At 40.3% G+C, this 14,611-nt stretch overlaps 1 protein-coding gene across 1 annotated transcript in view; it reads left to right on the top strand.

The window, feature by feature from the left end:
- EEPD1 (endonuclease/exonuclease/phosphatase family domain containing 1) overlaps nucleotides 1-14,611 on the top strand; it is an 83,392-nt gene that overhangs the window by 31,786 nt on the left and 36,995 nt on the right. The window contains exon 2 of the mRNA XM_006124057.4: nucleotides 10,758-10,809. Within this exon, the coding sequence (XP_006124119.2) occupies nucleotides 10,758-10,809 (52 nt within the window). The remainder of the gene's footprint in view (nucleotides 1-10,757; nucleotides 10,810-14,611) is intronic.

The raw sequence follows: 14,611 nt of genomic DNA, 5'->3' as shown, positions 1-14,611 counted from the left end.
TGGAATAACGTCAATTATTCTGAAATAACACTGCTGTGTAGATTTACACTAAGAGAGCTACATATGAAGACCTAGTCGGTGTTGTTAGCCTGAACAAAACAGTAGGAAATGAATTGAAAGGAACTGTCCAACAGTGGCAGGAAAACAGTTTAGGAGAGCACCTGTTACATCATCTTCTCTAATATGTGATTCAAACATTGTCTAGCTAATTCTCCCAACACTTGGCGTTGTGTAAATGTGGTTATGCCATAGGCATGGCAGCCATGACACTCTGAGGTTAAGATCTGGGCTTTCAAAATTAGATATGCAATACCATGCATCTAATTTGCACACATATAGTTATCACAAATGTATATTCAAATAGGCAGTTTGAGTGAAAAATGGCTGCATAACTGGTCATTTACCTGATTTGTGTGCAGTCATGGCAGTGTATACAAGTTAGGAACACATTTTTTTTGTAATTGGTGCATGTAATTCCAAAAGGCACTAAGGGCTTGGTTTTTCAGGGAGGCTGGGCACCTACAAATTTACTTGAAGTGAACACAAGCTGAGCTTCTCTGAAAACAAGACACCTAAATTCGAGGCCACTCACTGTGTCAGTGACTGAGCTAGGATTAGAACTGAAATGCTTCTGACTCTGTGTTGTGCTTATTTCACTAGCCCACATTGCCTCATGTCTTGCATGTTGCTTCCTGTGTGTTCCATATACGGTACGATTCTGATACCTTATCAGACTAGAGAGTTTGGAGACTGCCACCACAAAGCATTTTTATGACTATGACAAATGCAGTGCTTGTGTTTTTTATTTGTAAAATGAGTGAGTCATGATTGGATCAGGGCATTTAGAGTAATCCGCAAACCGGGTTCAGTGCCATATTTTACTCTAATCTGCACCCATTCCTGGGAGGTTTCACTATAATGATATCTGAATATCCCTGTAGAGTCTCTTCAGTTTTGATCCGCAAATATTAACCATTCAAAATACCACTGATCTGTAAAATTCTCAGCTGATTGTAGCCAGAGGGCATCTTCCTTACAATAAAACACAGCATGCTTTACTGCAATAATTGACCAAAAGAGAGGCCGTTGTGCCAGCCTCAGATGGGGAGATGGCATGAGAGATGCACCAGAACTGAAGGTGGAGAATGAAAGCCCAAACCCATCCTAGGGCAGACCATGCCAGCAGCCTAATGGTAGCACATCCTGTTCCAGGAAAAAAGACAAGGGGCTCATACGTTTGTTGTATCTGTGAAGTTTGCTGCAGGTTTGTGACTGCAGCACTGAAAGTCATCCAAGCCATTCCGTCCTCATGCTTGCACTGAAGTGTGATTTAATGCAACACATACAAATCTTAGGTGTAAATATATGTGCATTGCCATGATCACAAGTTAAAGGAGTAACAAGTGAGTTAGAGAGTTCTGAAGTAGGGGCACTCCAACCATTGTGCATGGAGAGAATGAGGTAAACACTCTGGACTTGATTCCCTGTGTGATGTGAATCTTGTTCATGCAGGGCTGAGAAAGAAAGTCAAGGTGAGCAGTTACCAGGATGAAGTGAATTGGGAGAGGGACTGAAATTCTTTCATCATTTGGTGTACTCTTGATTCGGTGTACGCAGAGAAATTTCTCTGCTACAGTGGGATAGCTCCCACACTTACACATAGGAGCTTCTGCTATTTTCCACTCTGAAACTTTGCACCATCCCACAGAGTATCCAGTACATGACACTGTCAGACAGGGTAAGGGCCTGCTCAGGTATGGCTAGTCATATGTTCCATAGAATCCATCATTACAATATCTGACAGCTGCACAGGCTAACGGGCCTGCATGTTGATGTTCATAGTGGATTTCATAGTGTATTCTCTTCTTCACCATCCCTTAGCCCTAGGAAGCTCCACCGTGTGTTTTGTATTTACATCAGTTGGGATGGGAAGTGTTAACAAATTTTGGTTCTTGCATCATACATTAAAAACAGCCAGAGACTGCCCTAATATATATTTATATTGCTCGAACACTCTTTATTTTCTAGTTGCTCCTGTCTCCCACTCAGTACAGTGTTGCTAGAAAATTCTGTCATACTGAACAGAGCCTGCCTCTCGGATAGCACTTGGCTCAGATAGTGCAGATTCAGCCAGCTGGCTCACAGAATTGGGGAAGGATTACATTCTCCCCGGGATTAGAATTACAGATACATGATGCATCCCCAGAAGGTTTAAATCAAACCCTTTGGACATTATTCTGGTACAGCGAGCAATGGTTGTATAACGTTGTGGCTGTTCACTAACTTTAGGTTCCAGTCTCATGAAGCCCTGTTATATTTTAAATTAATCATTACTGTAAAAGCAGCTGGATCATGATTGGAAACTCTCTGATTTGCTTTGTGGTCCTGACATCATACATGCCATTTAGAATGTCCAAGATGAATTCCCCATTGTAATTCATGCAATTTCACACATGAATCAACTATGGGACTTCTGAAATTAACTTTTGGAAAGAAGTCCCTAAACTCCCCACACACTCGTGGCAGTTGGCATTTGGCAGTTTACTCCTGCTGCTTCTCAGAAACTCCTGTAAATGGACTCTCAATAGCAGTAGCAGGTGTGTCCTGAGGGGAGAATTGATTGATGTTGGTGCTAACATTTTGATTGCAGGGTTCTGTTTTTAATAGAACTAATACTGCAGGCAAAAGGCACAGGCAAAACTCGCATTGATTTTAATGTCAACTCTAGTTGTGGATCCTTTTGTCTAGCTATTTACAGTGTATTTTCTCATATGGCATAGCCTTAAAAAGAGTTAATCCTGTTAACATTCTTTTACATTGTGTGACATGCTGATTACTATATTAAACTGATTATTTTGTAAATGTGGAGCCTCTGGATTCTTAGCCCAGGGGTACAATAGCAACCTTTGTCAGTTTAGTAATATGAGTTAGAAATTATTTTAACCCCCCTGCCCCCCACACACACATTCCTGTAGTGGCTTTAGTGTAGGTGCAGTTATACTGACAAAAATATGCTTTTGCTGATAGATAGGGCCCTACCACATTCTCCATCTATTCTGGTCAATTTCTCAGTCATAGGATTTTAAAAATAATTTTAATTATTTCCACTACTGAAATCTAAAATTTCATGGTGTTGTAATAGAAGGGCTCCTGACCCAAAAAATTGTTTTAAGGGGGCCACAGGGTTATTTTGTGTGTGTGTGTGTGTGTGTGTGTGTGTGTGTGTGTGTAGAGGGGGGGATTGCAGGACTGTTACCCTTACTTGTGCACGGTTGCTGGGGGCAGCACTGCCTTCAGAGCTGGGCAGCCAGAGAGCAGCAGCAGCTGGCTGGGATCCCAGTTCTGAAGGCAGAGCTGCTGCCACCAGCAGCAGCGCAGAAGTAAGTGGAGACTGGTGTAGTGTTGCCACTCTTATTTCTGCAATGACTTCAGAGCTGTATGCCTGGCCAACAGCTACCTCTCTCTGGCTACCCAGCTCTGAATGCAGCGCAGAAGTAAGGGTGACAATACAGTGACCCCCCAAAATAATTTTATGACCCCCCCCCCCCACAAAACTCCTTTTTGGGTCAGGGCCCCAATTTAGAAAATGCTGGCCTTCCCTGTGAAATCTGTATAATATAGGATAAAAGCACACAAAAGACCAGATTTCATGGTGGGAGACCAGATTTCATGGTCTGTGATGTGTTTTTTGTGGCTATGAATTTGGTAGGGCCATACTGATAGAGCATATTTCATTGAGAAAGTCGGTATAAACTATACCAGCAAAAAGCATTCTTGATGATACAAGTTGCACTTGCACTAGGAAGGTTTGCTAGTATATTTATTCTGGCAGACCCTTTCCTAGCAAGGATTACGCCTTAGCCAGGCTGACCAAGTCTCATCTTTATGATTTTATATATGTATGGCAGGTCCTCACAGTTGATCAATGTGGTTAAGTGTCAAAATTATTTATGCAGTCCATGGAAACTGAGATGTATTTGATGTATTCTGCACAGCTTCCTTCATTTAACTGAAGCTGCTGTGCTTTGTGGGTTAGGCAGATTTAGGCTGCATAAACTTGATCAACACTTATGTGTATTGATCACTTCACATGATCTGTGATGTATGAAAAAAATAAAAGATAACATCTGACTATTGTGACTCAGACTGTTTGTGTTTGATGATTATTCTGAAAACAAGGGCAATCTAGCTAATGCGGAGTGAGAACTATTTTGATCTTTGCTTCTATTCTTTTTTGCTCTAAGTACCTGCTGGACACAGTCATTAGTGAGCTGCAGCAATTATCCTTCATACATTAAAGGCAGTGAGTCGTGCAGCCAATTTCCCACATGCTGCAATGAATGCTAACTGATGGTCTTGCATTACAGGGGACTAAAATGTTTCAGAAATTACTCTGGAGAATTAACCTTTAATATAATAATCCAATAAACTGCTTTTGATTTTTTTTGAGGAGGGGGAGAAGAGTCCTTAAAATTTACATACTGTAAACATAGATTTCACTTTTTTAGTCAGTAAGGCCTGGATTCTCAAAGGTTTTTAAGGCTCATTGATTTCAGTGGAAATTCACCAACCAGTTGTCGCTGAGGCTCTTGATCCAGCTGTATTTTTCCTTTATATACATCTTCAGTTTTGACACTTAGACCATGACTGTACTATAGCAGCACAACTATGGCACTGCTTTCATGCCATGGTAGCACCCTTGCCTCTTAATGCTAGGACACACTTTCTGAGGGTCAGTCTCTTTACCACAACCAAAGACGAGTGATAAAGGACTTTGAGGTTTTGTGTGCTGATTCAGCCAGTTTCCTGATGACTCTATCCTATTTCTGTAACACTGGACCAATATTTACTAGTATTCAGACATTGTCAAATAATATATCAGACCACCGGATCACATGATTGCTCTGTGGAGCTCTATTTGAACAAGTGTGCTGAAGTCCAGTGTATTCTCTGTAGGATTTCAAACTTGCATTCCTATCTTCTTTGAGAGAATGAAATGTGTAGATAGGACAAGGGAGTCCAAGTAACATTGCGTTAAAAATATGTGAGAAAAATGTGCATTTTAACATTAAGGGGGTATAGCATATGGCTCCTATGTTCTTGGGAATCAGGGAAGCAAATAACCTTAAATTGCATTTGATTACTTCCCAAGTTTAAAGCCATTTTGCAAGAGTACAGAACTATGGTCTCCAAGTAGAATCCAAGTTAATTCTAAACACTGCCTTAATATTAATTATATTCATATGAATACTAATCATTTCAATGCAGGAATGATGGTAAAACATTGATCACATCTATGTGCCCTTCCAAAAACATCCTTAGAATCATTTAAGTAATGGTTAATCAGTCTTTCCATTGGTGTATTGAGGCAGGATTGGATTGGAAAAGTGCTGGATAATACAGGCGAGAAATGATTCAGAAGATCCAAGAAAGGGAGCCAAATGCCAGCTTGCACTATAATATAGTCCTGTATTTGGAAACACTCCGTACCTTTGATTTTATGAGTGGTCTAATCTTTGTTTTAAATCTTGGCCTTTGTACATAGTCAGATTTTGATCACCCAGTATAATTTAAAATTGTTTGGGGCATGTCATGTAATGTCTCAATAAAAATCTCTCTCTCTCTCTCTCTCTCTCTCACACACACACACACACACACACACACACGCTTCTCTCTCTCTCTCTCTCTCTCTCTCTCTCTCACGCACTTCCTACTCCATCCTATTTGACAAAAGCCTGAGAAAATTATGTATGCACTGTGAAGAATAACAATATTGGTAACACAAATTTTACATAGCATGTTTTCCCTAATTACAAAACTATACTGAATGCTAGTTTTAAATGAGGGTTAATGTTGCTAGTTAAATGCAATAAGAAGTCAATATATACTACAGTAGGGACAAATAAAATGGTCTTTTGTTGTTATAAGGATTTTATATTTCTCTTGGGGGAATTCTGGGCCAAAAATTTTAAATGTTGAGCATGATATTTTAAAATTCTGCATATTTTATTTGTCAAACTAACACAATATAATCACCCCAATTTCAATTATTTTTGTAATTTATTTCAAAACGTTTGTCAACAATAGACTATAGCAAAAAAGATTCCCCCTGGAGTAGAGAGCTAAAGAACACCTACCACAACCCAGTTCCAGTTTGGGCTGGAGGGGCTGTGTGGGACCCCCAGAGTCCAGACATCTGCACTGTCCTGTTCCACCAGACCCCCGTTGTGTGTTGTGGCCCCTGCCCATTCCTCACTCTTTGCCAGGGCTGGTCGGGTCTCCTAGGCCCTCTTCTGCCCCAGGAAAATCAAAGACCATGCAGCCTCCAGCCCCACCAGGCTGGGTGCACCACTCACCGTGAGCAGGGCTCTGAAAAGTCCAACAGCCCTGGTAGCAGCCAGGAATTCTACTGGGGAAACAGGGAATTCTGTGAAATTCTGCATGGTGCAGTGGCACAGAGGTCCCCCAAGAGTATAATATAAATAGACTTACTGGCATTGTTTTGGGTTGGTATCTGTCAACTGTGAACTGAAAACAAAGGCATTGAAAGTGACTTTTTTGTAAGTTGGTTAGAGAAAAGAATAGGTATCAGCATTTCCATTAGCTGATCTGCAATATACTACTGCCACCTGCATCGAGGAAGGACAGAAGTTTGTTCCTACACAGCAAAAAGCCTTTATACCTGCAAATCTGTTGATAGTCTTAGAGGCCTTCTGTAATGATTGAAGTGGAATTACATCAGAGAAGAGGCTTTTTTGATGCACTTTCGTGTGTGGACGTGCTCTTTTGCAAGACGTTTTTTCGGAAGATCTCTTCCAAAAAAAGCTTCTTGCAAAAGAAGCCTGCAGTCTAGACGTAGCCTCAGAGACCAAGAGTTCAGAGGACATGGAGTTTGCATTGCCTGTCCAGAGAGGTAACTTCTCCAATAGTAAGATGTATTTATGGTGCTATATGAGGAGAAATGTACTGCTGTTGCCAGTCCTACACGTGTTCTGTGGATAAGTAAAGGAGCAAGGTATCAGTCCAGCATCTCTCACAACTTTGGAATTCACAAGCACAATTTAAAAATTAAATAAAGTGAGTGGGAGAAAACAAGAAAAAATAAGAGGCAGTTGGTCTGCAGTGGTTTAATAGCATTTTCTATTCAAATGCATTCTTTCATCAGTGCTTATTTGTTCAACTACAAACTTTCTGATAAATAGATTGAAAGGTTCTCTCATTTCAGCATTGCATTTCCTTAAGTGCCTCTTCCTGCTCTACTAGAATATTATTGTACAGCATATGCAGTAAATCATAGTAGATATCCATAATTCTTTTACTCTTGCAGCAGCAGTAAATTAGAGCTATGTTTTCTCTGGTGTAAGCCTTTAGTGGAAGCATATTTAGTGTCTGAACTGTCTTTATCAGGATGCTAGCCCTCTCTGTATTAATAGCAATAGACCGGGCAGACCTAAAAAGCATTGCCTGGAACTTCAGTGTACCTGGTCATTATGAAATTTGGAGAGATATGAAAATTAGAATTACACGAAGGTGAAGATATAGTTGTATTTAGGGTTTAGATTAGAACATGAGATTTCTTAGTGGAAGGCATGGAAATGTAGTAAAAAGGACTTGATTTAACCTTGTGTTATGTCAGCTTCTGTTACAGGAATGCTTATATCTGGACATGTGTATCTACCGTATATATTGGTTAATAAATAAGATGCCAGTCAAGAAATGCAACATAATTCCAGGGTTTTATAGGTCTTGTATGCTACAAATGGCTTCCTCTGGCAGGCTTATGCATCAGGTCCTAGCATGGACTCAGAAGTAAATCCATTTTTATTCTTTAAAAGCACTTTTGTAGCTGTCCAGAATCACAAAGTCATTTTAGCAGTGGCTGTGAGAAATATTCCCTGCCATGATGCCACTAAATGGCACACTAGGGAAAAGTGGAGCTTCCTCAGGGCCACGTGGACAAATCTGGTTGAAAGACTAGAAAGAAAGCATGGTAATTGGAGCAGCAATATCAGCATAATGCAGAACACTGGTGGAGAATGTCCCTCTTCCGCCAGAAGAGCTGCAGTAATCCCTAAAGTATTATTGCAATCCCTAAAGTAGGTACATGTTTCTTCTAGGTGGTATGGCTGAGGCTACTGATTTATTGCCTACTTTGGTTAACCTTCACTTCACGTTATAGCTGATGCCTACAGGATTAGGAAAAAGTGCAGACAGTGTTTTTGGCTTCTCCACTGACTCTACTGGTACAGTGGCAGGGAGTTTCTCACCTGTTACCCAAACAGGGTTGAATCAAGTCTAAAATCTGAAGTGGACAGCACTCTTCGTAAGTAATGTATATAAAACAGTACTTAAGGTTTCTTCAGAAGTAAGTGTAGTATAAAATTGGCTTGAAGTTGCAAAAAAGGAGGGGGAAATGATACCAGACTCCTCATTGTTATGCTCTTTTTTCATTTGTAAAGACACCGGAAGCCACAAAGATTTATTTGCACCAGAGCTCCTACCAGCCTGATTAAAAATGCAGCTGAAATGAGGGTATTATAAATGAGAATTTCCCCCCCCCTAAAATTCCCTCGTATTGACAGAGCCCTGGAATGCCCAAGATCTGTACCTCATTACAAGGTGGGAGAATGACCTGGCTTCAATACAGAGGAGGGATGTAGAATCCAGTTTAAGTGGTTAACCAGTTAAACATTATGTTTGACCAGTTAACAGATTAAAGATGCAGGCAAACCAGAACCAGTAAGCCTCACTTGTTAAGGTTAACTAATTAACTATTCGCATCCCTAGTACAGAGAAACATATCTTCATTTTGAACACTGTTCTGGTCCCATTTCCTGCTAGACTGACATGGAGTTAACTTGGTTGTTACTGTGGTTGAATCCAAATTTATTTTCAAACCCATAGTCAAGACTACAAAACTGAAATACACTCAGAAGGGCTCTTGCTCCTACTAGAGCCGTGTTTCTTAAGCTGTGTTCCGTGGCACACCGGTGTGCTGCGAGGCAGTTGGAGATGTGCCGCAGAGAACAACAGAATTCAAAATGGGCACCCTGAAAGGGGCAGGTGGCTTTTTTTTTTTCAATAACTTTCTTAACTTTCCCCTGACCCTTTTTTTCCTCAGTAACTTTCCCCCGCCCCTCCGCCCTGCACCTGACTTTTTTTTTTTTTTTTTCTCTCAACAAAAAAATCCTTGTTTGGTGTTCCTTGGTCTTAAGTTTAAGAAACACTGTACTAGAGTTAAGGATGCTCAACACCTTCCATGAGGCTCTCAGTACCACATGGGATGTGGCCGGAAACTAGCTTCCTTGTACTGTTAAGTATAGTGAGTTTATAATGCTGTTAAATGTGATTTTTAACCTGCCACTCACTAGCTAACTTTGTTTATAACCAGTTTAAAGAGAATTGTTATAAATTGACTTAAAAAGCACTTGTTTCGTTTATCTCTTCTCTCGTGAAAGATCAAACAGGGCCATTTCTTCTTGTGGTGTAAATCTTCATAGCTCCCTTGAAATCAATAGCCATTTACATTAGATCTTGACCATAACTGTTGCTTAATTATCTGGATGAAAAATGAGTGTGTTGCCTGTGAACCTTGAGTTAATCCCCTGGATTATGTGCATATCAGGCTCAGAGTGGGGGGGAAAAAAGTCAGTAAACATGCAATAGGAATTAGAATGGAATCGGAATTTGGAAAAAAGCACGTGTACAAAGAACTAGGGCAGTGGTTTGGTCAGTGAATGTAGCAAAAGAATAGTGGGGTAATTTCTGTATAGTATAGTCCTGATTAACATGATGATGCAGTAGAGAGATGCATGCTTCAGTGCATGCTTTTACCTAATGATGATGTCACATCTTTTGTGTGTCTTATTAGGCAAATACTGCTTTTCTTACATACGATCCCATTGAAGTCATTAGCACAGGGCAGGAGTTCTCAAACTTCATTTCACCGTGACTCCCTTCTGAGAACATAAATTACTACATGATCCCAGGGGAGAGGCAAAACACGAGCCCACCTGAGTCCCAATACCTGAGGTGGGAGGGCCAAAGCCCAAGGACTTCAGCCCCAGGCAGGGATCCTGTAACCTGGGCCCCACCACCAAGGGCTGAAACGATTGTGATTTGGCTTTGGTTCCAGGCATTGACAACTGGGCCCAAGCAAATCTAACACCAGTCCTGGTGACCCCATTGAAACGGGGCCTTACTATTTGAGAACAGCTGGCATAGAATGAGCAAGATTTAGTTATTTTGTGAGCCGTCCATGGTAGGCTAAATAAAGAAGAGATTTTTGTAACGGTGAAGGAATAAAGTTTTGAAGAGAAAAGGTAAATCTTATACTTCTTTCTTTTTTTTCGTATGTGGATGGGTGGGAGTAAATTGTTGATATCTAAGAAGAAGAAGGAGCCAACTGCAGAGCTGTAAACTTTTGGATAGAAAAATGCCCATGCTATTAAATACCTCTTAATTGTTTTGTTTTCAAGAGATCTTTGTGTTGTTTTAAACAATGAAAATGGGATGATCAGGGTGACTACTATTAAATGGTGAATTTGAATATGCTTAATAATTTAGGAACCAAAAAGTCTATGGAGGACATCTATGTCAGATCAAACAAAGCACATGCATGCTTCCTCATGTAATGGGCATTTTAAACCTTCTGAAAGAAAAAAAAAAGTGAAGGGAAGATTTCAGTCCTGGTGTAACTAGGTGCTGTGAAAATGTCTGCCATTGAATGATTAATTTTGTGTGTTTCTTTCTTACAGCATCAAGCTCTTGGCAGTACAGGAGCTGGTCGATAGAGATGCTCTGGAAAAGGTATTTTTTTAACCTTTCATGCAACGACAATAAAATGTATTCAAGCTCAAATCTTTTAATGTCAGCAGGGTTTCCAAACTTCATGTGAAATCAAACAGCACAGAACATAAACAAGTAGGACTTCTTTTCAGCTTCATGACACATTGCATCAGAGGGACAATATTGTTCTAAACTGACTGAATTCTCTTGGGGCTTTTGAACTTTATAGAAGGATTTGAAAAGAAATCTCTCTCTTTCTCTGTCTCTCTGGAAATACATTTTTAGGAGCATTTCCAAAGCAACTTTCCTAGTAGCTAGGTGAGTACGTGGTTTGCAAAAAGAGAGGAATGTTCAGATTGGTCAGGAAGGCCCTAATCCTGTGCTGCATCCCTTAGGTAGGAGTCTGAGGAGCATGGCCAGGAGTAAAGTGGCTTTATGTAGTGATAGGAGCACTGATGTAGAGAGGGCATTAACAGTTTGGCTAGTCAGAACAAGTCTACACAACATGGGCTATGGCTATACTGTATCCTTCTTCCGGAAAAGCTTATACAAATGAAGCGCGGTGTGGAATATTGCCACGCTTCATTTGCATAATTAATTAGAAGCCGTTTTTGCACAAGAGGCTTTTGTGCAAAAAGGAGTTGTGTATATATGGCTCCTTTTTGCACAAAACCCCCTTCTTGCGCAAGAGCCGTTCTTCCTGAAAAAATGAGGAAGAACAGCACTTGCACAAAAGCCTCTTGGGCAAAAGCGGCTGCTAATTAATTATGCAAATGAAGCGTGGCAATATTCCACACCATGCTTCATTTGCATAAGATTTTCCGGAAGAAGGCAACAGTGTAGCCATAGCCATGGTGTTTAAGACAATGGCAGTTGCAGGCATCCAGTCTACATTAGTAATCCCAGTAGTGAAACTGCACTGGTTGCAATGAAAGAGAATTTTTAGCACCAATTTCCTAGTGAGGCAAGGCCAAAAATGCACCACAAACAGGCCATTTGGGATCTGAGTACGTACATTTAAGGAGCCATACACTCCAGAGCCAGGCTTTTCATGTAAATTGTAAAAATAATGTATTTATAATCACTGTAGTTCCAGGTCTTTCAAAAATACTAATCTATACCATGGAGAAACAGGCATCCTATTTGTTGTCTGCTCAATCTGCAGTTACTATAGCCTGCACTGCATTCATTTCCTATGATCAGTATTCTAGAAATACTATAGGATGAGAGATGAACATGTGTAAAGCACTACCTCAGTCCTGAACAACTGGGAAAACTCTTGGCATTGCATGCTGAGAGCCAGCACAAGTGGGGTCTGTGTCTTGTGTTTTGTTTCTGCACAGGGTGAGGTTCACAAAGGGCCTTTATCCTTACCTCCTTAAGTCAATGGAAGTCATTTCACTGGCTTCAGTAAACTAAGAACAAGTCTTTTGGTTAATGGCCATCAGATATCTGATCCTTCTTTCTTTTAATACACCCATCAATCCCATCACATATACAGGTTGGACTTCTGTAAGCTGCAATTCCCTCATCCGGCAACATCTGGTCCAGCATCATCAATGACTTTATGGGCTAGAACATTCACGAGTTAAAAACTGCACTAAGCTCTTTCCTCTCCTCCTCCCCTTATACACTGGCAGCCCTATGCTTAGCAACTCCTCCCCTGGCCTCCTAGATCTGGAGCACCACAAACATCTGATTTGTGGTGCTCAACCTCAGGGAGAGGAAGGAGCAGAGATGGGATGCCCTCGGGAGAAGAGACTAGATGATTCAGAGACCCACAGCCAGAAGTGGGGGACCAGAAAAAGTGCTGGCACTGACTTCTCCTGCTCCAATAAATTTCCTGGTTCAGGACCAGTCAGGTCCCTGGGTGCAGGACCAGGGAGGTTCAACCTGTATAACAGACAAGCTATTGAGTTGTTTTATTTGTGATAGATCTAGTAGGGTCCCTGATTAAGCGTCAGTGGACTTGTAATTCCTCAGATCTTTGGCAGACCTCTGTTTACCTTTTGGCAAAGTGCCTCTTTAAACAAGACCATCCAAGAAAGGATGACCTCAATATGGTGTGACTTCTGGCCAGGCCATTGTTTGTAGCTTTGCAGGAAGATCTTCATAAAAATTAAACATAAGAAAAATTATGTTTCTAAATTGAGCCTTGTGACTATTTTATGTCTGCTTTGATACTGTGCCAGACTTAAAGAATTAAAAAAGCCAATTTATCCCAGTGGAAAATAAGAGTGCTGTGTCATATACATACATATACAGAGAAATTTTGCACTCCTCATCCTCCTCTTTTTTCCGAAGTACATGGGACTAGAATAATGATCTCTGTGCTGTCTACTTAGAGTTCATCTGTGGAATATGCAATTCCTGTTATCTTGTAAATTGCTATTTAATCCTATAGCATTGTAGAAATAAAATAATATATTTTACTAATCTGTATACCTTAGCTTTCTTGTATCTAAAAATGCTTTGGTGTATTTTTAAAGCTAGATGAGTTTTTGAGAACAAACATGTTTTTCCTTTAATAAGTTTTTGATTTTTTCACATCATCTTACTGGATATTCATTAATATTTTATTTTCTTTAACTTTAGTAGCCTAATTTTTCATTTTGTGATACAGAATCCTGTGCTGAGTTTTAAAAGTTTCCTTAGAATGTTTCATATTACAAAGTTTATGTGAACATCCATGAAGGAGGAAGAGAAGGAAGAGCTCCCCTTCAGTCCTACAAAGACCTGTGCACATACTTAAATTTGCGTGCTATGGAGTACCGTAGTCCCACTGAAGACAAATCCCATTGTAATGTGTAGAGTTTAATATCTGCATAGGTCTTTGCAGAATCAAACTCTAGAAACAGGAAGACAACTGATCAGGCAATCATTATTAATAGATTTTGTGTCTTTTTTTAAAAGTTTATCTGGATTTGGGGAAATGCTCATGAAAGTCAGGTACCAATGGCACTGCTTTGATTCTCAGAGTTAGGTGGGAATTAGCGGTTTCTGTTATGCTATGGATATAGTATATTTTTGGTAATGGTGGAATTAAAAAAACCTGTGATAGCATCATTCAGTATGTCAATTTTTGATACACATTCCTTAAACACAAGAAAAAGAGCAAGATATAGATCTAACTATATTTAAATTATTTCTCTCTATCCTTTGATTTTTAAAAGCAAAAGTCACTTGATTTTGTTTTTTAAATCTCAACTTTAGCTATGCCTGTTTGTTTACTTTTTGCATTTTAAAAAAAAATCTAGGTCAGATCCTCCGTTGATGTAAATTAGCCCACCTCCACATACAACCTGACACTCTAGCTGTCTGTGTGTTAACAGTAACATACTCTGAGGGTTAAAGATGCTTCAGAACTCCGTTTTCTCCTGGGATGAGGCATACCTGGGTGGTCGACAAATGCCTTTGATGTTGACCCCCGCATGTCCAGACTACCGCGCTGAGCCAACAAACAGCTGATCAGCTCAGCGCGGCAGCCATGTAAATGTAAATGAAGCGGCGATTATTTAAATCACCGCTTCATTTTCCTATGCCTGGTAGTCTAATCTACATGCCTCTGTCGCCAGAGGCATGTAGTCTAGACGTACCCTTAATGATTACTGGTTCTGTTTACTCCCTCTGAAGCACCTGGCATTAGCCACTGTTGGCAGACAGGATACTGGGCTAGATGGACCTTTGGTCTGACTCAACATGGCTGTTCTTATGTTCAGAGTCACTTTATATGTTTGATCAGAATGTTCAGATCCTGCAGCTGACCTGGTTAAGTGGATTGTATGGTAGTTCCAAAGCCAAACAGAGACTTGCATAGTTTTTT

This window comes from Pelodiscus sinensis, chromosome 2 (assembly GCF_049634645.1).
Source record: "Pelodiscus sinensis isolate JC-2024 chromosome 2, ASM4963464v1, whole genome shotgun sequence".
NCBI classification, from domain to species: Eukaryota; Metazoa; Chordata; order Testudines; family Trionychidae; genus Pelodiscus; species Pelodiscus sinensis.
Note: the sequence above shows the minus strand (reverse complement) of the source record. Positions and strands in the feature narration are given on the sequence as shown.